This window comes from Pomacea canaliculata, linkage group LG1 (genome assembly GCF_003073045.1).
Source record: "Pomacea canaliculata isolate SZHN2017 linkage group LG1, ASM307304v1, whole genome shotgun sequence".
Classification (NCBI taxonomy): domain Eukaryota; kingdom Metazoa; phylum Mollusca; class Gastropoda; order Architaenioglossa; family Ampullariidae; genus Pomacea; species Pomacea canaliculata.
Genome location: NC_037590.1, coordinates 842,832 through 863,848, shown reverse-complemented (window position 1 = coordinate 863,848; position 21,017 = coordinate 842,832). Strand labels below are relative to the sequence as shown.

At 45.0% G+C, this 21,017-nt stretch overlaps 2 protein-coding genes across 2 annotated transcripts; both read left to right on the top strand.

Moving 5' to 3' along the window:
- Window positions 1-298: 298 nt before the first annotated feature.
- On the top strand, window positions 299-5,264 carry LOC112576357 (D-threo-3-hydroxyaspartate dehydratase-like). The gene is made up of 9 exons (XM_025258737.1): window positions 299-554; window positions 1,330-1,511; window positions 2,126-2,263; window positions 2,488-2,640; window positions 2,772-2,951; window positions 3,262-3,383; window positions 3,561-3,750; window positions 4,252-4,357; window positions 4,525-5,264. The coding sequence occupies exons 2-9, from the start codon at window positions 1,357-1,359 to the stop codon at window positions 4,612-4,614; spliced, it is 1,134 nt and encodes a 377-aa protein (XP_025114522.1). The 5' UTR covers window positions 299-554; window positions 1,330-1,356; the 3' UTR covers window positions 4,615-5,264.
- A 646-nt stretch (window positions 5,265-5,910) lies between these two features.
- LOC112576351 (transmembrane protease serine 9-like) lies at window positions 5,911-20,726 on the top strand. Its single transcript, XM_025258724.1, has 15 exons — window positions 5,911-6,294; window positions 7,801-7,931; window positions 8,246-8,334; window positions 8,634-8,721; window positions 8,989-9,175; window positions 9,520-9,669; window positions 10,702-10,808; window positions 15,146-15,263; window positions 15,693-15,814; window positions 15,996-16,084; window positions 16,401-16,488; window positions 16,828-17,011; window positions 17,560-17,707; window positions 20,139-20,313; window positions 20,587-20,726. Exons 1-14 carry the CDS (start codon window positions 6,183-6,185, stop codon window positions 20,278-20,280), a joined length of 1,755 nt encoding a protein of 584 aa, XP_025114509.1. The 5' UTR covers window positions 5,911-6,182; the 3' UTR covers window positions 20,281-20,313; window positions 20,587-20,726.
- The last annotated feature ends 291 nt before the right edge of the window (window positions 20,727-21,017 follow it).

The window sequence follows — 21,017 nt, the reverse complement described above, 5'->3', positions numbered from 1 at the left end:
TTTCTCAAATGAGTACAAGTGTTAGAATTTGTTCGTCATACCAAATCCATGCCAACTTTAAAACCAGAGAAGACAGTATAGTTTTTTATGTTGTCGCGTTGATCTGTATAACAATTTGTAAAGTAAGTAGCCGTTGTAGTCACAGAAGAAATTAAATTTGATCAAAGTTGCGTAAAGGTTACAGGACACTACTACCATATCCGTGGAAAGAAAGCAAAAACAAAACATGTAACAAGCTAAACACGATCGTTTCCAATGACCCAGTGACAATGAAGTCAAGGTCGTATATATATAAACAACGTATGTAGTCGACACTTGACACACTCAGTAGAGGAGGTAATCTGTATGCAAGTATTTTCTTCGCTTCTTGTCGACTTTGTTACTGTTATCTTTATTCACTGCATTCCGCACACTTCTCTGTGTCGTGTTCGTTCTTAGCTAGTCCGCGTGATATATTTTGACCCTAACCCTGAGCCTAGGAAAAAAGGTCAACGTACGCCGATAGACTGGATGTCGATTTTGTCGTCTGCTTGAAGTATCATCGCTTTAATCAGGTGGGTTTTAAATTCTGTCTGATTTTAGTTTTAGACATCACTTTGTGATACGTGAGCTATTTCTGTACTATGAGTTCGCAAGAAATAACTAGAGCATGGGCCGCCCCACTCTGTGTATCAGATGGCGGTGTACCTAGTTTGCTGTGACCCCAGGCTACGTGTCGATGGCGGCGTGGCCTAGTGGCTGCAGGCACAACACCAACGGATAGAAGTACACTAGAAGTATTTTCTGGTTGTATGTGTTGTAGACGGTGATAGAGAAAGGTAACCACTACCACCACTTCAAAAAAGTGTTGTAAGGCGTTCGTCTTTAGACGTTGGCATTGGCAGTTTAACTGACACTTATGACACTTAACCGACAGTCTGTTGGCAGTTATTGCCACAACTTCCCGAGTCTGGTACCTGTTGTCAGACGGCAATGACTACGATGGTTTTTTTGGTGTGGAAGTGCACCTGGTGGATATAGAAACCCTTACAGATGTAGCTAGAAACCTTCACAAATTGAGAAACCTTTGGTCATAAATCTACCGTAAGAGATATCGAGGGCAGAGAATGGGTGAGTTGGTGGGAAGACAATAAAAATTCTTTCCGAGGGTAAAAGATAAGCAAAACAGCTTGTTTACATTCGAGCCCTCGCTTTTAGCTAAGGGCTGTCCACTGAACAGGCAAACAATCGTCAGATTAGAGACGAGAGATGCTGACGTGTTTTAAAATGTTAAGTGGGGATCACCTGGCAGACACAGCGCACATCCTTGTTCTGGATTTTTATTTACAGAACATTTTTTCAAAGGCATAATTCACTATGGAACTGGAGCTGCCGGCTGTGGTTGAAGACGTCCCGACACCTTGTTTCTTACTGGACGTGGACCGAGTGAAGGCCAACATCGCGAGGATGCAGGACACTTGTCAAAGACTAGGAGTGGCACTGCGTCCTCACACCAAGACACACAAAACTCTGTGAGTGTTACTCCCTAGTGTCACCACAAACAGTAAACTGTGAGTGTTACTCCCTAGCACTACCACATACAGTAAACTCTGTGTTACTCCCTAGCACTACCACATACAGTAAACTGTGTTACTCCCTAGTGTCACCACATACAGTAAACTGTGAGTGTTACTCCCTAGCACTACCACATACAGTAAACTCTGTGTTACTCCCTAGCACCACACATACAGTAAACTCTGTGTCACTCCCTGGTACTAACACGCCTTCCTCGCACCAAGAGACGCACAAAACTGTGACATCACTGTACACAAAACTGTATGTGCAGGCACGAGCGCACACACACACAACGCATAACTATATGTTTTCTCATTAAACAAAGACATAAAATGTTGAAAACAGTGTGCCCAGTGCGATCCCAGACCAGCATGATATTTTTATCTTCATCAATTAGTCAAAAGACTTGTGTCCCTGATACTTACTCTTCCTAACACGAGTTCTAGACATGAAGATATGGAAAGGACTAGATGTGCTGCTTATTTATTTAAAACTTTTTATATCTACTTAGCTACATTATTTTACTGCAGACTCGTGAATGTCTCCTTTCTCTGTATTCTGGCGAGTGCAGGGAAGTGGCGGACATGGTGACCAACGGCCAGAAACGCAAAATCGTCTGCTCCACCATCGCCGAGTGCAACTTTTATGCAGACGCCGGATACGACGACATTCTGCTGGCGTTCCCTGTGACAGCCAACAAGATTGCAAGGTTTCAGTAGCCGTTGATGTAGCAATAGATGTAGTCATTGTAGTGTGTTGTCTTTCTGGTGGCTATGTTTGCTGACTCCCTTCCTTTAAGGCGGCTACACAGACATGTCTCGGTACAAAGCAGGGTTGCCTTTTGTGCCTTTGCTTGTGTCATAAAACTGATCATAAGTTCGTGCACCACCAAGCAGTTGACTAATAGGTCTTTACATACGACTACGTCTGTAGGTACGCTCAACTAGCCAATCGTCTCCAGGAATTTCACCTCCTGCTCAGCTCTGTGGAGAATCTCGGGTGCCTGAGGGACGCTGCCTCTCGTCTGGATGCGGGTAAAATCTGGTCAGTCTTCATTGAGGTGGACACCGGCTATGGCAGAAGTACGTTGGTCTTATGTTGATTTTATTTAGTTTTAAATTTGAATTTTGAAACTCGACGCTCATTGCTGTTAAGTGTAGCCTGTCGAGAATGGTTGGGCATTAAAGTGTGATGCCATTGTATAATTTAAATGTCAGCTGGGATCCCATGGGCCAGCGAGACGTGGTGCGGGTGGGCCGCTGTCTGTGGGAGGAGCCGTGTTTCCGGTTCCGGGGAGTATACACTCACTGTGGGGAGAGCTACGAAAAGATGGCGCCGGACGCACGTGCGGCTGATCAGGCCACTGTGACGGCCAGACTTCAGGACATCGCCTCCAGGTATCACCGCGTGAGGGCGCCACTGGACTGTACAGTGCGCACTGTCTGCATGTTAACGTGTATTTTGATGGTGTCAGTCAATGAATGAATCAGTCAGTCAGCTATCTAACCAATCAATAATAATCAGGGAAAGGATCGAGACTGTTTCCATCTCTGGGGATAATTTCCACACTTTGGAGGGGAAGCAATAGGCATTCTAGCAAGATAAGCCTGACCTTCACAAGATAAATAAGCAAAATAAATCTGACTTTCACAAGATAAATAAGCAAAATAAATCTGACGTTCGCAAGCTCCGATGTGTGTCCTACAGGCTGCGGACAGCAGGCATTGACGTGCCTGAGGTCACCACTGGCTCCACGCCCACGTGCAGTATGGCTGGCGACGTGCTGAGGGCTGTGGATCAGTTTCATCCGGGCAACTTCGTCTTCTACGGTAACTGCCGGTCCTTGTGCTTCTCGTGAAATATTCACTGGAAAGACCACTGCCTTCGCGTTAAATCATCAAAATGATAAGATGTAATGACATGCGGGAGTTTGTGTGATCTCAGTCCCAGGTTTACTAGACTGCACCATCTTGTGCTCCCATAACAGGTCCCCGCCTTGTCTCCAGATTATGAAAACTACTTGCTTGGCTCCTGTAAACTGTCGGACATCGCCTGCTGCGTGGCCACCCGGGTGGTGTGTCAGCGGCCTGACCTGGATACCCTGGTGGTCGACTGCGGCTTCACGGCCCTGGGACACGACGGCATGCGGCAGCGACCTGACGACTTTTGCGTCATCAAAGACCACCCCAACCTCCGGTACGTGTGGTCTGCACCCGGATGTCTTGTCTTTAACACCTGGATTGTTTTGTCTAAGCGGGTTGTTAGTATGGTTGGTGTTGTTGTGGTCAGAACTCTGGCTTTGTAGAATCGGATTGTCATGAATTATTATTAACGTAATGAAAAGACGCTCGCTCCTCACTCCTTGTTATTTTCACACACACTCTTTCTCAAACACACAGAGGCACAGAGTTTGTAAGACTTGATCGTGCGATGGCCATTGTCGATGTTATTATATTTACAAAATGCAAATTATAATACATATAATAAATATTAATTTTTAGCCCTGACCCTGAAGATTTTATCTAAAAAGAAGATGCAAATGACTTCTGCAGGATTTGTTCAAATGCCCACAACGTTTCACTAAGGTGAAGGATGGGTCTCTAGGAGGGTGTGTAATTATGTGAGTGAATTACTGAAAGGTCTCAGTGATATTAATTTCATTTGTTTGTTTGTCTGGCTGGCTGCCTGATGGATCAGTGTCGTGGGAATGTCTCAAGAGCTAGGAAAGGTGAAAGCAAAGGAGGGACAACTAGATTTTGACCGATACACAGTCGGCACCTTGTTGTTCATCTACCCGTATCACGTGGGTGTCTTTGACTTCGCCTGATCAGCGTATGCGTTTGAAACAGTTTTATTGTGCAGTGTACTCATCAACGCTCATTAAAATTAAACTGTAGCGCAGTTTGTTTCTCCTTTGTCATGTCTTGCAGACTAAATGTAGGAAATAATTCATGTTTTGTCCCCGTTTAGGCTTGTGCCACTGCAGCCATGCACCAGCGGTATATCGCTCACTCAGGGGACACAGTCGTTGGTGTATGGAAACCTGTCAAGGGCTGGTAGTCGAGCAGAAACTTCATCTCACCCTAGCGTCACGTGCAGTCAACCAGCTGTAAACGTCACCTGAAGCTCCTCGCAGCTGACCATCTGAAAAAGTTTCTTCCCTTGATTTTCATAAAAATTAATTTTTAACTTTCACAAGTTTGTCTGACGATGTCCAGGAGACCAAACAAAATGTAAATATTTGAAATCTGTGTGATGCTGTTGAGTGTCAGACCAAATGTTCAGGATGTAAACGTCACAAATTAGGTTTGATATTGTCCCACAGCAGAGCAACCAGAACACACAAGTAAAAGGTTTGTCTGACGTTGTCCAGTGTAGCTCTGTAGCAAATAATCAGAATGTAAAGAGTTGAATTTGTCTGACATCGTAGAGCGAACGTCAACACTTAACAAACGTCAACATCGCCATCGTCCTTGTACCACACTCCTAACGACATTTCACGTGGTGCCGGTGCACGTTTGTTTGTTTGGGTTTTTTCCTGTTTTGTTTGTTGATTTGACCTGGTTTAACGTAGACGCTCCCGAAAGTCGGGAGTTTATGATGTTATTGTTATCTGCTTGATGTCACTTACACAGTAATCAAAAACTTTAGTGAGGGCCACTGACGGTTAGAGTACTGAATGTGGCAATAAATAAACCCAGCAACCTTGACTACTATTAGGATAAACAGCTTGTTTGTAGGATGAACGGTGAGAGTCTTGTGATGATGGCAATGTGGCATTGTGTGTGTGTGCTGTAAGTCCTCAGTTCCACGCTCCATCGGACCATCACATTCCAACACAAACACGACCGCACACGAAGGGCCATGGTCAGCGACGTGTGTTGTCAACCGTCACAACCCAGTCGGCTGCTGGGACAGGATTGTCTCAGGAAGGATCACTAATCTCAATCAACTCCTTCTGATCATCCCACCACTACCACCACCACCACCACCACCACTACCACTATCACCACCATCTAAGTCTTTTTAAGATGCCATTCTCGTGAAATATGACCACCACCTGAATAAAACAATGCAATATAGTAGATATGCAATAAGTTGGATGTAAGAAAAGGTATCAGACGCACAAAGATAACACGTAGCAAAGATCTGAGCTATTATTGTGTTGTATGTTTGTGTGGAGATGGCGTCCTAACAAGGTGTGCTCACGTGACTGTCTGTAAAAGCGCTTTGAGTATGTCTGATGCTGAAAATGGCGCTAACAAGCTTGTTTATTATTATTGATGGGCACGATTTATCCAAAGAATCGCCAACAAATCCCAGTGTCAACATTAGCCTGACACTAGCCGACATTCACGGCAGGCGGACTGGCAGGCTGCTGTAGTCATGACAACGTCTCGCAGATTCTCGTCACGTGCAGACGCTTGGCGCTGAAGCAGACGCGGCAGCAAATAATCCTTCGTAGCAGGCCTTCATACTAACTTTAGATACAGCCTGAGGAGCCTGAGGCCAACACCAAGCCAGGGTTTCCATCTACAGTCTTTGTGAAGACAAGGAATTAAAGTGTGTTGGTGTGTCCAGAACTCGAGTCCTGCTGTGACACCTGAGTGAGCGACAGTTGCACACTGATGCCTGAAGCTCACACAGTTAGCAAACAGACGAAGACTGCTGAATACTTCTGGTGTATTCAGAGAGAAATGGTTGGACTCTTGATCCTTGGCGTTCTCGTGTTATTGCCTTGTAAGTTCATTTAATTATTACAATTTATTTGTCGATGTACTGTAACGTCTGCATGTTTACTGCGTAGTCTCCCCTGCTTCGCCATGCACGTCGTTGAGTCTCTGCAGCAACATCAACGGGTTCGACCTCGCAGACGTTGCTGACGATAGCTTGATGTACTTGGCATCTCAGTGTCTGCAAGTTTCCTGTCAAACATTAGTGACCTACGGACTGTAATGAGCTGCTAGGAGGGAACAAAGCAGCCGACAGATTAGCTGCCTCAAGATGGCGGACTTCATGGCGGCGCAGCTGTCTCCTCTGACATCTTCCTTCTTGTTTCATCGACAGCTTCACTGTGTGAGTCTGCATACTATTCTGATTGTGGATGGATAATTCTCAGTTACTACCAGCTACATCTGCTTGCTGGTCGCTCTTTACCTGTCTGTATCTCTTTGTTATGGTCATTCTCCGCTTCAGATCTATCTCCGCCTCCGTTGTCGTCGCCTGGCTGTCACCTACACTGTCGTTGTCGCTGTCACCTACACTGTCGTTGTCGCTGTCATCTACACTGTCGCTGTCACTGTCACTGTTGTCAGCTTGGAATGTCAGAGGTGCTCACACGCCTAACACGCCGTTGTGTGGCGTCTTGCTGTATTTGTTTCCTGTTACGGTGACTGCAGGTTGTGATGGTTGTCATGGTTATCGTGTGTTTTGCCGGCGCCATGGCTTTTCTGTGATTCACTTCACTGTCAGCGCTGAGCTCAGTGGCGACATGTACTGCTGACATGTACATGACACATAAATAGTCATTCCCTGCAAAGGATTGATAAGGATGTATTTGCATGGTATTTGTATCATATTTGTATTTGCCTCTACCTTTTGGTTACTGTCAAGGTGGTCGCTCCTCGATGTGCCACGTCTGCAGCTCTCCATTCCTCTCCTCAGTCGTCTACATTTTCTTTCTTTTTCGCCTCTACGTGCTGTGCAATCGATGTGGACTAGACTTGGAGTGTGGCGACTGCGTGTGATGACGATGATGTGTGTGTGGGTCTTTGCTAGGACTTTTTATTTCCGATGTTTGTCCCCTAGCATTAGCCCATTTGACCTCCCGAGAGAATTCCCCCCGTTGTTGTTTTTTTACCCTTGTGTACAGTCATTCCAACGTGTTACAGCGCATTGCAGATGTAACTCACTATCTTGACTTGATTTGTCCTGAAGCCCTTAAATTTATCTAAGGTCTTTAAGCCTAAATCTCCATCTTAGGCAAAATTCAAGATTCTTTATTGTCACCATCTAAGCAGTATTTAGACATTGAAAATATATGGAATCCGTACATGTTTGTACACATTCCTATCTTTATAAATACTATCTATTTTTCACATACACACACTACAGGTTTATGACAGCTAGTACAAAAATCTTGATCACTGTATACCTCTGCAAGCGAGTTGTCTGCCAGCTTATCTCCAAGATGTTCAGAATTATTATGCTTGGTACCAACGTTTCAACATTTTTCACGCGATTCAGCAGCAGCCCTTGGGGGACCATTGCACCCGACGTGTGACAGCGCCCGTCCTTGTGGTCAGTCAGGCACGAAGCCAGTCACGCCACGCATCATGGGAGGGAGAGAGGCGATGGATGGAGAATGGCCATGGACGGTAAGATCAGCTCCCTGCGTACATTGTAGTCACGTGATCCACAGAACGATCTACCTTCAGGTGAATGTCTGACATGGCATTCACCGAGAGATGTAGTCTTGTAGAGATATCGTAGTCACCCTGGCCTGGCCTACAACTAGTCTACTTGTAGGGATATCTTAGTCACCAAGGGTTGTACACGTACAGGTGATAGTGGCGAAGGAGAGTAATGAAACTGAAAGGATTGCTGTCTACTTGTAGAAAATGCTGAGACGCGATAGTCACTGAGAACTAAGTCGAGAGGATGTGTAAACATAGTCATCGTGTACTTCCAGGTGAGTCTGGCGGCGAATGACGAACCGTTGTGTGGTGGCGCGCTGATCCATGACCGGGTGGTGCTGACTGCTGCTCACTGTTTTGAAGAGTAAGGGTGATGTTAGAGAGAACTGCATGACAATAACTTGTCTGTTGATTCTGTCTGTTGATCACTCTACGCCAGTGACTGCATTCCCTGCATTGGCTGCCTGTGTATGTGTTGTTCCTGTACAGCCCTTGTCCACTTGAAATGTGTTGGTGCTGGTCACCTCAATTTACATGTTGCCTTAACATAAAGACACAAACAGTCCCATGTAGGTGTCACTATGTTGTGAAATGTACTGACTGCCTGTCACAAACGTCCACCTTTGCTCTTTGACACTGAGGTCACGCCACTGTTTTCGACAGTCCCAACCTTCGAGACATCCGCAGGTGGAAGGTGGTGGCTGGTAAACATCACCTGGGCCAGGTGGACACCCACACACAGCTCTTCAGGGTGGGTGACCAGAGATGCGGGATGTAGACACCAGTACATGGGTTAGAGTTAGTACATGCATTGCTTGTGTGTCTGTGCTAAATATACTTCTCTTCCGCTTTATCTCAGGGTTAGGGTCTCTCTCTCTCTCACACACACACACCCGAATCTTTAAAGGTATGTAGACACGATTCCTGTAGAGGTCTAGTATCGCCGCAATGCATAGATATTTTGTATGGAAATATGTAGACTTGTCGAATTCTGTGCATGTCTTGGCGATGTGGGCAGGTGAAGCGCTTGGTGATGCACGAACAGTTCTTACATACAACAGTAATCGACAACGACATCGCCCTCCTTCTCCTTGACCACAGCCTGAACTACACGCACCACGTCAGACCCATCTGCTTGTCGCCCACAGAGCAAAAGCTGTCCTCAGGCCACGGGTGCGTTATGGCCGGCTGGGGGTCCACAGAAGGTAGGCTGAGCCGTTTCACTGACCCCAACAGACTGAAGGCCCGCCGACCCCGCCAGACTGAAGGCCCACTGGCCCCACTTGACCGATTCTAGCAGGGCAGTCCCATTGTCCCGAGCTTAACTGACCCCGATAGATTAAGTCCGATGTCATCAGTTCCTCACGAACGTCGTTTTTGTTGTGGAAGGCAAACCCAGGTTTGCTGAAACTTTTCTTGAGTATGTTTCTCACCTGTTCCTTTAAATTTCACTAATATTCTGGCCGACTCTGGTTACGTTAAAACAGTTTACGAATTTTTTCATTGCTCCTTGTAAGCTAAAACTTTTACGTCTTCTGCCATGACTCAGGTACTGGCCCTGACTTTGTCCTCAACGTGGTGAGAGTTCGTATTGTCAGCGATGAGCTGTGTTCAAAACTGGACTGGTATGGCAGCAACTTCCTTCCCTGTGCAGACATTTTGCGCAGGTTTCAGAGAAGGAGGGAAAGATGCTTGTTACGTAAGATCCTTATAGATATTATTAACATTAAGACAGATATTTTAGCATTTCTTCTTCTTGGTCCTATTCGCCCCCAGGTGAGCGTAGGGCCGCAACCACACCCCGCCATCGGACCCGGTTCTAGGGTTCCCTTTCCATTTGGAACATTTTTAGTATTTAGACATATAGAAATTATTGTTTAAGATATTATTACTGTTAAGACATAGATATATATATGTTACAAATGCTGCATGAAGTGCATGTATATGCCTTTGTCTATAGAATTTAAAAATAACTGGTCTTGACATTATTTATCTGCATTGTATGTACATCAGTTTTAAAATGTGTAGTTATTTTCGTAAACACTCACACCCTTGCTGAAGCTATGCCCTTAAAGCAATAAAGTATCAAGCAATCTGATACATACTGAAATGCCTACTTCTTCATCTGAATCTTACATTGTAGATGTTCATCTTCATTCTCACAGTCTATAACACTGAATAAAACGTGTTGCTAGAGCGTCCGTCTCACACTTTCTGTCTCATGCTGTCCGCTGTCACGTGTGTCCAGGGAGACAGTGGAGGGGCCTTGATCTGCAAGTCTGGTGACAGATGGTTTGCGCGGGGTAAGTCGGGTGACAGATGGTTTGTGTGGGTAAGTCTGGTGACCGGTTGTTTGTGTGGGTAAGTCGGGTGACAGGTTGTTTGTGTGGGTAAGTCTGGTGCCAGATGGTTTGCGCGGGGTAAGTCTGTATTCGTGTGTTTGAGGGAATACTGGCGTGCCTCTGTAATGTGTGCCCTAGTGGATGCAGTGATCAAGATATGTTCAGTGCTCTGGAATGCGTGCGCGCGCATGTGTGTCTGTATGTGAATATGTATATGTGTATATATTGTGTGAATGAGTGAATTTGTGAAAGAGTATTTTGTTTTTAACGTGTGCTCAATGTGTATCTACGTGAAAGTATAATAACGTACCCTAATGTGCTGAATAGTTTGCTGACAGTCCTGTGCAAGTGCCAAAGCTACTAGATTGCTACCATTGTCCATCATACAGGTGTGTGCAGCTATGGGTACAATTGCGGTGAAAAGAAGTCTCCCGGCATCTACACCAATGTGTCCTACTACCTGCGCTGGATCTACGACAACATGAACAAGCTGGACGTGCAGCCCTGCCTGGAGCTGATTGGCTGATATAAATAGACTACAAGTGGGATCCTGATGAGATATGATTATTTGTCCTTAAAGGTCTACCAGGAGACAGGACTTTTCTCAAGTCCTTTTGGCTTCAACAGCAACCTCAACATCTTGTGACAAAGCCATGGGTGTGAGGACTGAGGGGTAGTGTAATCTGACAATTATAGTTTTACTATCTTTGTATATTCGGAAACTAAAATCTTTTATGTGCCTTAATTAACTTTATTTACTTTAAAATACATTTTAAAATATTTCATTTAATCGATGTATTCCCTAAGTAATCTACTTTTCTTAGATCATTTTGTACATGTTAATGCAACTTGGACTTCGACTGACAAAAGTAAAATGTTCAAGCAGTCGTGGTTCTCACCATTACAAAGTGCGGGAAAGTGGTGAATTTGTTGAATCCTGCAAACTTCACTTTACAGTGCAATAGCATTTTTAGCTTTCCTGTTTGTTTGGGTTTTTTCTGTTTTGTTTGTTTTTATTTCTTTTTTGTACTGCCCACTTTTGCGACAAAGAAAGACTACTCTTAATTCTTTTCCACTTTTCTCAGTTTCACCTTTTTAAAACTTTAATAACACTTTTTACTTATTAACAAGATACAAGATACAAGACATCTTTACGTTATTGAGCGCCTATTTAGTAAGTCCCAATTGTATTTTTTGTAATTTATTTTAGCTTAAAATGTTGGAAAATATCATAAACATTAATTGTAAGAAAAAGGTCATGTGACAGCGCAACAGTTGTATAAGTATTGCATGAAATAGCAAATCGCAGCAAAGTTGTACTATGTATTAAGGTCATGACGCCATTAAATTTTGAAATTTATTGTTTGGTGGCCAGTTTGAATCGTTTCTATGGCAACCAATGGTTACATTCACACGAAACTTTTCCACACACAAACACATCTACATCGCCAAGACTCAGCATTCAGCTCTACAAACACGCTCTTTATCGGACTGGTAGTAAGGTTGCTATGGACAGAACAGCCCTGGCTTTAATTTATTGCCTCATTCAGCCACCAGAACTGTATTGGCCTTCACTCAACTTGCTGACGACTGTGTAAGTGACCCCAGGCAGATCACAATAACATCATAAATCGTCCGACGGTCAGGAGCGTGTCCGCTGAAACAACAAACAAGAGCTGGCACTTGGCACCAAGTGAAAAGTCGTGAGGAGTTTGATGAGAGACGTTGGCGAGTTTTGACTTTCTAAGATTCGACCGTTTGTTCAGCCGCTCTGTGATGTCAAATTTAAATTTTACATTCTGATTGTTTGATCTGTCCATGGATAGTGTCAGATAAATTTAACTCTTTACATTCTGATTGATTGCTCGGTCACTGGACAAATGTGTGCATGATGAGTCTGCTGCGGGACAATATCAACCTAATTTCTGACGTTTACATCCTGAACGTTTGGTCTGATACTGACAACAGGACAGCAACAGACAAATTTTAAATAGTTACATTTTGATTGTTTGGTCTTCTGGACATTTCATGTTCTCTCACACTCACACGCATACAAACACGCACACGCTCTGTGTCCGTGCTCACCGCCGTGTGTAGTTAGCGGTCACACAGTCGGCTGCTGATGCAGGTTATCTCAGTAAGGACAGCTAATAACTCCTTTCGATCACCACCACCACCGCCACCAAGGGTCAGCTCTGGAGTGCTGGAGACTGTCTACAGGTCTCTTGTTGAGAGCATCCTGACATTTAACATCGCCGCCTGGTATGGTCACTCCTCGTCAAAGACAAGACAAGGCTGACCAGTCCTCCACCAGGCAAATAGCATGACAGGTACACCTCAGCTGCCGCTGTCTGACTTGTACCTTCATGCAGTCAGAAAGATGGCAGATAACATCATTTCAGACCAAACACACCCAGTCCATCCCAACTTCCAGCTGGTGCCCTCGGGCAGGCGCTACAAAGTGTCACCTGCGTGAACACCTGCGTGAACACCTGCGTGAACACCTGCCTACCAGAGATCCTTGCTGCCAGCAGCCACCATCATCCTCAATAAAAGACACAAGGACTCGTAGGCTGCCATACTACCTGGCATCATCCTTAGCAGGTTCACATGTATGTGAGAGAAGGTGTAGGAGTGCGTGTGTGTTGAATGTCTGACCATTATGTTACATATGTATGTGCTCATATTATGTTTGCATATGTGGTTGGGTTTGTGAGCAAAATAAAAATTTCTGTCTTGTACTTTCTCGAAGAGACAATAAAGTTTGATTTGTTTTGATTAGCAATAATTTTACCTTCTCTGTCTCAAAGGAAAACTTCAAGTGTATTTTTAAATAATACATTGTAAATAACATCAGATGAGAACAAGACGTGAGTTACCTGTACATTGCATGATATGACAATGATATGTATACAGAAAAAGCGAAAAGGTAAATGAAGAAAAGACCTGACCTGACCTCTCCGGGCTTTCACACCTGCCTCGCCTCTACTCTGTCCAACATCCGCGTGCGTTACGTCACGTCACGTCACATTACGTCACACCACAGGTGGAAAGCAGTTCAGAAGAGGAACGACTACAAGCTTATCAGGTGAACTAGGAGAGCATATGGATGGACTAGCATATAGGGCTACCGTGACCCTGTGGCTGTCAGCCTCGTCCTCAAGTTAAGACCTTGCAGCAAGATGAGGACGAGTGTCATGAGAAGTGTGTTCAGGTCAAGACACGTGTTGCCAACTGTTGCCGACTGTTGCCTCAGGCATGCCGAGTGGTGTGTAGACGGTCCACAACAATGGCGCGGTCTGTGGACGATGTCGTCGTCGTGAAATACGACCTCCACTCCACTGACAGCAAACAATGCACGTGGTGGGTGAGCAAGTGCCACACTTGTGTGGAGAAGACGGACACCATTTATCCGAGGCGTCCCAACAAATCTCAATGTCAACATTGGCCTGACACTAGACACCTCGACATTCACGTCAGGCGGACTTGCAGGCTGCTGTAGTCATGACAACGTCTCGCAGATTCTCGTCACGTGCTTGGCACTGAAGCAGACACGTCAGCAAACAATCCCTCTTCAAGCTACCTTTACATACAGTCTGAGGCCAACATACAGGGCAACACGAGCGCCTAGTGAAGATCCCTAGAAGTGGAGCAGAAAGTATCATACAAACATACTCCAGTGATACTTTATAACAACGAGGCACGATAAATATTATATTAATGCTTTTCTCTCACGGGAATTCGCAGCGGAATGATGCAATCGTCGGTAACAGAGAAAAGACCAGACATAGTGTGCTGTTTATTGAATGTTCTCCTCCACACCCAGAGTTAGTTTGTGTTCATTGTTATTTCCTAAAGATAACAGACTCCAGTGGATGAACAGTGTGCAAAGATCTGTCTATACACATTTCGGCTTTCTTCAAACTTTGTCACAGCATCGTACTCAAGAATTTGTTCAAAACATTTAAAAAGCGATTGTATACAATAGAGTCCAGCCAAGTCCTTGACTTGCAATAAAAAGAAATATCTTCCTACATCAGCGCCATTGTTGATAAATAAATATGTATCCAATGTTTGCAATGTTTTATTCTTCTACTTGAAATAGTATACAACTCAAAAAGTCATTATCAAAAGTCAGTTGTAACTATAAAATAAAAATGTGATGCTGGAAATTAACCATCCATCTAATAAAAATTACAGTTTATCTTAGACAAACACACATTTCACAAGTGTTTATGTTGTATTAACAGCAATAACCTGGGAAATGAACTCAAGTGATCCCCTTAGTAACAGAGAATCAGTCACACAAGGTGGACTGTAGTGACTGTGATTGTTGTCTGTTCATTCAAATGTTGGTATGGAGGAGATTTCTTTCCAGTCTGTTGAGTGAATTTGGTTTGCAATTTTGTTTTAACTTCAGTGGAATTTTCGAGATAAAGTTCAAGTCTGTAGGGTTGGATTCCCTTGAACACAACCTGAGCGATGTGTCTTCTGACTCGCTGACATCCACAGGTGAGCCACACTGACTGTGACAAATACTGTTTGTGTGTAGAACTCCAGTATAGAAACTCATTTGCTTCTGCTTTCCCAGTGGCAGGTGAGGATTGCCGATGTTTACAGGGTTATAGTTTGAGTATTAAACATAATTATGACTTATGTTTTGGGAATTATTGTTTTAAAATGAACTTAGCCTGATCATGAAGAAAAGATGTTGCATGGTGTGTCCTTAAGACAGGGCTTCCATCGTACGGTCTTCCCCAAGACAAGGATCGTGTGTTGACTCGTATAAACAGGGCTCGAGCCCTGAGTATCCCACCCGAGTGACCCTTGTAGACTCTGATAAGGGAGGCTCACACTGGGAGGAAACAGACGAAGACAGTCGAATACTTCTGGTCTCTTCAGAGAGAAATGGTGGGACTCGTGGTCCTTGGCTTCCTGATGTTACTGCCAAGTAAGTTCATTTTCTGTACAATTTATTTGTTGATACATCTCTCCCTCCTAGTGTACCCCTACAGGGCTCATGGGAGAGTTGGATGGGGAGATATGGAGGATGAAAGCGATAACAACTTGCAGGTATTGGTATACAACTCAAACTATTGTAGCATGGGTGTTGGAATCTTTACATCTGTGGTCTGTCTTACAGACTTTAGAAACAATGTCTTTGTTCACCTGCTTGTCGAATCGATGTTTGTTTCGTCCTTCAGTCTTTCCGTATTTCACGTTGTTTCCTGAACTTTTACTTAATTAAGCCTTCAATGGGCCTTCAAGACTATCTCCATCTTTTCCTTTGGTCGCTGTGTACCTGTGAAGCGAGATGTCGCCAGCTTATCAAAGATGTCCAGACATTGTGATGCAAGGTACCCATGTTTCACCATTTCAGCAGCAGCCCGTGGAGGACCACTGCACTCGACGTGTGACAGCGCCCGTCCCTGTGGTCAGTCAGCCATGAAGCCACGCATCGTTGGAGGGACGGAGGCTATAGTGGGAGCGTGGCCATGGGCGGTAAGCAGCTGTAGTCACGTGATCCATAGTTGTCGTTACTCCCGTGGGTTGTCGACGTACAGGTGATAGTGGCGAAGGAGAATAAAAAGAACAAGGATGGCTGTCTACTTGTAGAGTATGCTGAGACAGTCAGAGAACTAAGTCTGGAGGAGGTGTAAACATAGTCATCGTGTACTTCCAGGTGATTCTGGCGGAGCAGAACTTTGCGGTGTGTGGCGGCGCGCTGATCCATGACCGGGTGGTGCTGACTGCTGCTCACTGTTTTGAAGAGTAAGGATGATGTTAGAGAGAACTGCATGACAATAACTTGCCCGGATCTTTGTTGAAGTCTGTTGATTCTGTCTGTTGATCACTCTACGCCAGTGACTGCATTCCCTGCATTGGCTGCCTGTGTATGTGTTGTTCCTGTACAGCCCTTGTCCACTTGAAATGTGTTGGTGCTGGTCACCTCAATTTACATGTTGCCTTTAACATAAAGACACAAACAGTCCATCTAGTTGTCGCTATGTTGTGAAATGTACTGACTGCCTGTCACAAACGTCGACCTTTGCTCTTTGACACTGAGGTCACGCCACTTTATCCACAGTCCCACCAGTCAAGACATCCGCAGGTGGAAGGTGGTGGCTGGTAAACATCACCTGGGCCAGGTGGACACCCACACACAGATCCTCACGGTGGGTGACCAGAGATGCGGGATGTAGACACCAGAACACATCCCGAATCTTTTAAAGCTGTTAACATTCGGCCTCAAGTTCTGTTAAGGTAAAGTGTCGGAGGTGTCACATCTTATCTCATAGTATGCCGACATCTTGCCTGTGAAGTGTGTACACTTCTTGTCTCGAGCTATCTTGTGTCAAGGTGTGTCTACGCTTTCTGTCGAGGTATGTAGACGTGTCGATTCCTGTAGACATCTAGTGTCGAGATCTGTAGACTTCTTGTGTCCAGCTGTCCATATCTGTCGAATTTGTGTCCATATCTGTCGAATTGTGTGCATGTCTTGGCGATGTGGGCAGGTGGAGCGCCTGGTGATGCACGAACACTACTTACGCAGCACAGTCGCCAACGACATCGCCCTCCTTCTCCTCCACGAAAACCTCAACTACACCGACCACGTCAGACCCATCTGCTTGTTGCAAGAAGAGCAAAAACTGTCCGCAGGCCAGGAGTGCATCATGGCCGGCTGGGGGTCCACACAAGGTAGGTAGCTACAACGTTCCGCTGACCCCACCAGACCGAAGGCCAGCTGACCCCAACACACTGAAGGCCCGCTGACCCCAACCGACTGAAAGCCCCCTGACCCCTCTTGACCGATTTTAGCAGGGCAGTCCCACAAAAAACTATATATCACTCTCTCCAAACAAAAATTGTACTGTTGATTCACAACATTCAAACAACACATCAACCGCCGTGTTTACACCAGACACTGACAGACACACCCACCTCCACAGGTTCACTTTGACAAGTTTGCTCAGGTCTGGCAGGACTTGTACCCGGGAGACCTTCCCGTTCCCAGACCCAGTGGAGGGAGAAGCCAGCACACGAATGACAAACAAAGCACAACAAAACTCTTGTCTGCTCCTCCCTCTGTTCACATTTCGACATGTTCACATCCCTGACTGAAACTGTGGACATCTCATGACACGCGCCCATCGCACCTTCCCCCTGCTTCTCCATTTCTTCTCTCTTTCCCAGCTAAGCTAAAAGAGGTTTGTGACAAGTGTAAAGTGTGTCCTGTCATGACTCAGGCACTGGCACTGAGTTCGTCCTCAACGAGGTGACAGTTGCTATTGTCAGTGACGAGCAGTGCTCAGCCCGCGACTGGTATGGCAGCGACTTCCTCCCCGTGCAGACCTTTGTGCAGGATACCGACAGGGAGGCAAAGATGCTTGTGAGGTGAGCTCTGTTGTTACATCATCAATATTATTAAAATTGGGGCTTCTAGACATGATTTCTATTGCGACTTATAGACATTATTACTATTACGACATAGATATCATTGCTACTAAGATATAGATATTGTTGCTATCAAGACCTAGTGTTACTAGTGTGACACACTTGCTACCATCTAGACAAAGATATTATACAATTAGACTTCTAGAAAGATGCGTAAGGACTGCAGTATGTACACAGACATACCTATGTACAGTCACGTGACCCACTACATTCACTCGACAGATGTGAAGTTATGTCCCTCAGAAGTTTGACTGATCTCCCTGGAATATTTATTAACATTGTCTGAGTACTGCTGGCCATGGTAGTGGTAATCAATGGTAATGAAGGCAAGCGACTGACTGAGCTTTATAAATATATGTATTCAGGGCTTCTGCTTACGCAAAAAATTGCGTACAGTACGCCACAAAAGTTCGGAGGACCCCTTCAGTTTTCGTCCAATGGGTCCCATTCCAATTTGCACCCCTTAAAACTGAAGAATGGGACCAAAGAATTTAGTTAGCAGAAGCATTACTTTGAACAGAAGTACATGAACATCCTCCTTATTAAGACTCCTTACGATTTACCATGATCATGTCAGAGATTGTTATTGTCTTTGTTATTCTAATACTATTATCCTATTATGATGTTATGGCTAAAAATATCCTCAGGGCTTACAGCCAATAAATCAAACCTTCAAATGGTTGTAACTGAGAGAGGTCGCAGTAAGACGTTTGTTTTCATTCCGGGAATGGACTTCCATCTCTTGTAACATGAACCCTGTAACATGTAACATGTAACCTGTAATATATGTGTAACCCTGTAACACGAACCCTGTAACATGTAACGCTGGTAACATGTAACATGTAACATGTAGCACGACGACCAGTCTAGTCTATGACCTTCGTGTCAGTTCTCCCTCTGACCACCCGGTGTGCACCACCCTCCAGGGTGTCTTGCCAGTCTGTGACCGGCTATTGTGAGACAGGCTCTCACAAGACTGTAAGCCCTTATTGGCTACTGTAAAGACCACGTGACTAGTTTAAAGACCATGTGGTCGCGCTGCCGCCATTTTTCCGTCTGCCGACAAGGAGAAGTGGTGAACACAGACTCCTAAATAGAAAAGTAGGGTTATCTAACATTTTATCTATCTTTGTAAATACTTGTAAATAGCCATGGATCATGAATGACATGCTAGAGATCTGTAGCCAATGGAGGGCCTTGAAAAGTGAACTGTGCCATCAAGAAAGGAAGGAAGGCAGCTAGAGAGAATGGCGCTGAGAGCCAGTGTCGGAACACAGAGGATGGAAGGACACGAGGTCAAAGCAAGAAGGCCCAGCCTCTAAAGACCCTCACTAGGACAGGTCAGCACAAGACCTCAGTCATCGAAGACAGCAATGGCCGCCTTCTCACAGAAGGCAATGCTGTACTTAACCGATGGACTGAGTACTGCAAGGACGTGTACAACCTCCAGCTGAAGACCTCCAACATCCTCCAAACAAGGAGACTAGAGACAGTGGACCTGCAGACCTGCCAGTCCTACGGGAGGAGGTCGAAAGAGCTGTACACAGTCTGAGGGGAGGAAAGTCGTCAGGTGTTGACTTCCTCTATTGTCATGTTGATTGCATCGAGTCCCCCCTTCCTGGACTACTACCCCGAGATTAAATGAGTACTTGGGGAAAAAGACAAAACTAAAAACGAGCAATCGTTCAATCGACACTAGGACAGGTCAGTGTCCGTGGTATACGAATTCTGCGATTTCTGTAAAATGTGGCAATAAAACAAACAATCGTGCACAATGTTTTATTCTCATAAATACCGACTTCTGTAAAAAGTGTCGTTGATGAAGCACAGTCGACAAAGGAGAGCTGGTTGAGATAAAACAATGACCAGGATGCGGTGCCATTCGACCAAACACCATCTCGCTGCTTGTTCTATCAGGTCACAGGTCATTGCAACCCAAGCGAGACCCCTCCAGTTCGACTTTCTGCCTCAGTGGATTCGACCCCGCCAGGACCAGACCGTCCCAAGCCTCGGCTTAATAAACACAAGCAGTGACACCTGTGACACCTGTGACACCTGTTTCATGTTAATAGCGCCTGAAAATACTTTTAATACAAACCTCAGACTTGTTATGGCAAAGCTTTAAAAAATAATAATAATAATAATAGCAATGATTACAGAGAAAATTGTGTTTGTGGTTATGAGATTAGTTCTGTGAGTATTGACAAGCGACCAGCTGTGTTTAATAAGATGGCGGCTACAGATGTGAGAACAACTCACGGTCTGTTGGTAATATTTTAGGTTATTAGCCCCTCCTGTCATCATGATTAATGTCTGTTGGGCCTGAATCCACTTGACTTTGGTATCGGGACGATGTATACTTCTGTGGAAGGATGTGGTCATGGCGGGGTGGACTTGACTGGGTATGGAGACCTACAGCACGTGTCAAACGTGTTGCTAGAGCGTCCGTCTCACTTTCTGTCTCATGCTGTCGCTGTCACGTGTGTCCCAGGGAGACAGTGGAGGGGCCTTGATCTGCAAGTCTGGTGACAGATGGCTTGCGCGAGGTAAGTCTGGTGACAATGTGTTTGTATGGGGTAAGTCGGGTGACAGATGGTAAGTCTGGTGACAATTTATTTGTATGGGGTAAGTCTGGTGACAGATGGATTGTGTGGGTAAGTCTGGCGACAGTTTGTTTGTATGGGGTAAGGCTGGCGACAAATGGTTTGTGCGAGAGAAGGGAATGTGGACCTAAGTGAAAGCGTAATTAATCTTAAGACCGGAAGTAAGAACGTTCTTGTGCCAAAGTTCATTGAGTGCTACCCTTGTCCACCACACAGGTCTGGCTAGCTGGGGGTTCGGGTGTGGTGAAGAGAAGTTTCCCGGCATCTACACCAATGTGTCCTACTACCTGCGCTGGATCTACGACAACATGAACAAGCTGGACGTGCAGCCCTGCCTGGAGCTGATTGGCTGATATAAATAGACTACAAGTGGGATCCTGATGAGATAGGATTGTTTGTCCTTAAAGGTTACCAGGAGACAGGACTTTTCTCAAGTCCTTTTGGCTTCAACAGCAACCTCTCAACCTCTTGAAAACACATTTAAAAATATTTCATTTAATCGATGTATTCCCTAAGTACTCTACTTTTCTTGGATCATTTTGTACATGTTAATGAAACTTGGAATCCGACTGACAAAAGTAAAATAAAGTGGATCTTACCATTACAAAGTGTTATTATGAATGAAATTTTGAAACTGGTTGATTGGT

Coding starts and splice junctions, on each gene's coding strand:
- LOC112576357 (XM_025258737.1), top strand. CDS start 1,357: ATGGAACTGGAGCTGCCGGCTGTGGTTGAAGACGTCCCGACACCTTGT. Junction 1,512..2,125: donor ACCAAGACACACAAAACTCT/GTGAGTGTTACT, acceptor TGGCGAGTGCAG/GGAAGTGGCGGACATGGTGA. Junction 2,952..3,261: donor CTTCAGGACATCGCCTCCAG/GTATCACCGCGT, acceptor TGTGTCCTACAG/GCTGCGGACAGCAGGCATTG.
- LOC112576351 (XM_025258724.1), top strand. CDS start 6,183: ATGCCTGAAGCTCACACAGTTAGCAAACAGACGAAGACTGCTGAATAC. Junction 7,932..8,245: donor ATGGAGAATGGCCATGGACG/GTAAGATCAGCT, acceptor GTGTACTTCCAG/GTGAGTCTGGCGGCGAATGA. Junction 9,176..9,519: donor CGGCTGGGGGTCCACAGAAG/GTAGGCTGAGCC, acceptor GCCATGACTCAG/GTACTGGCCCTGACTTTGTC.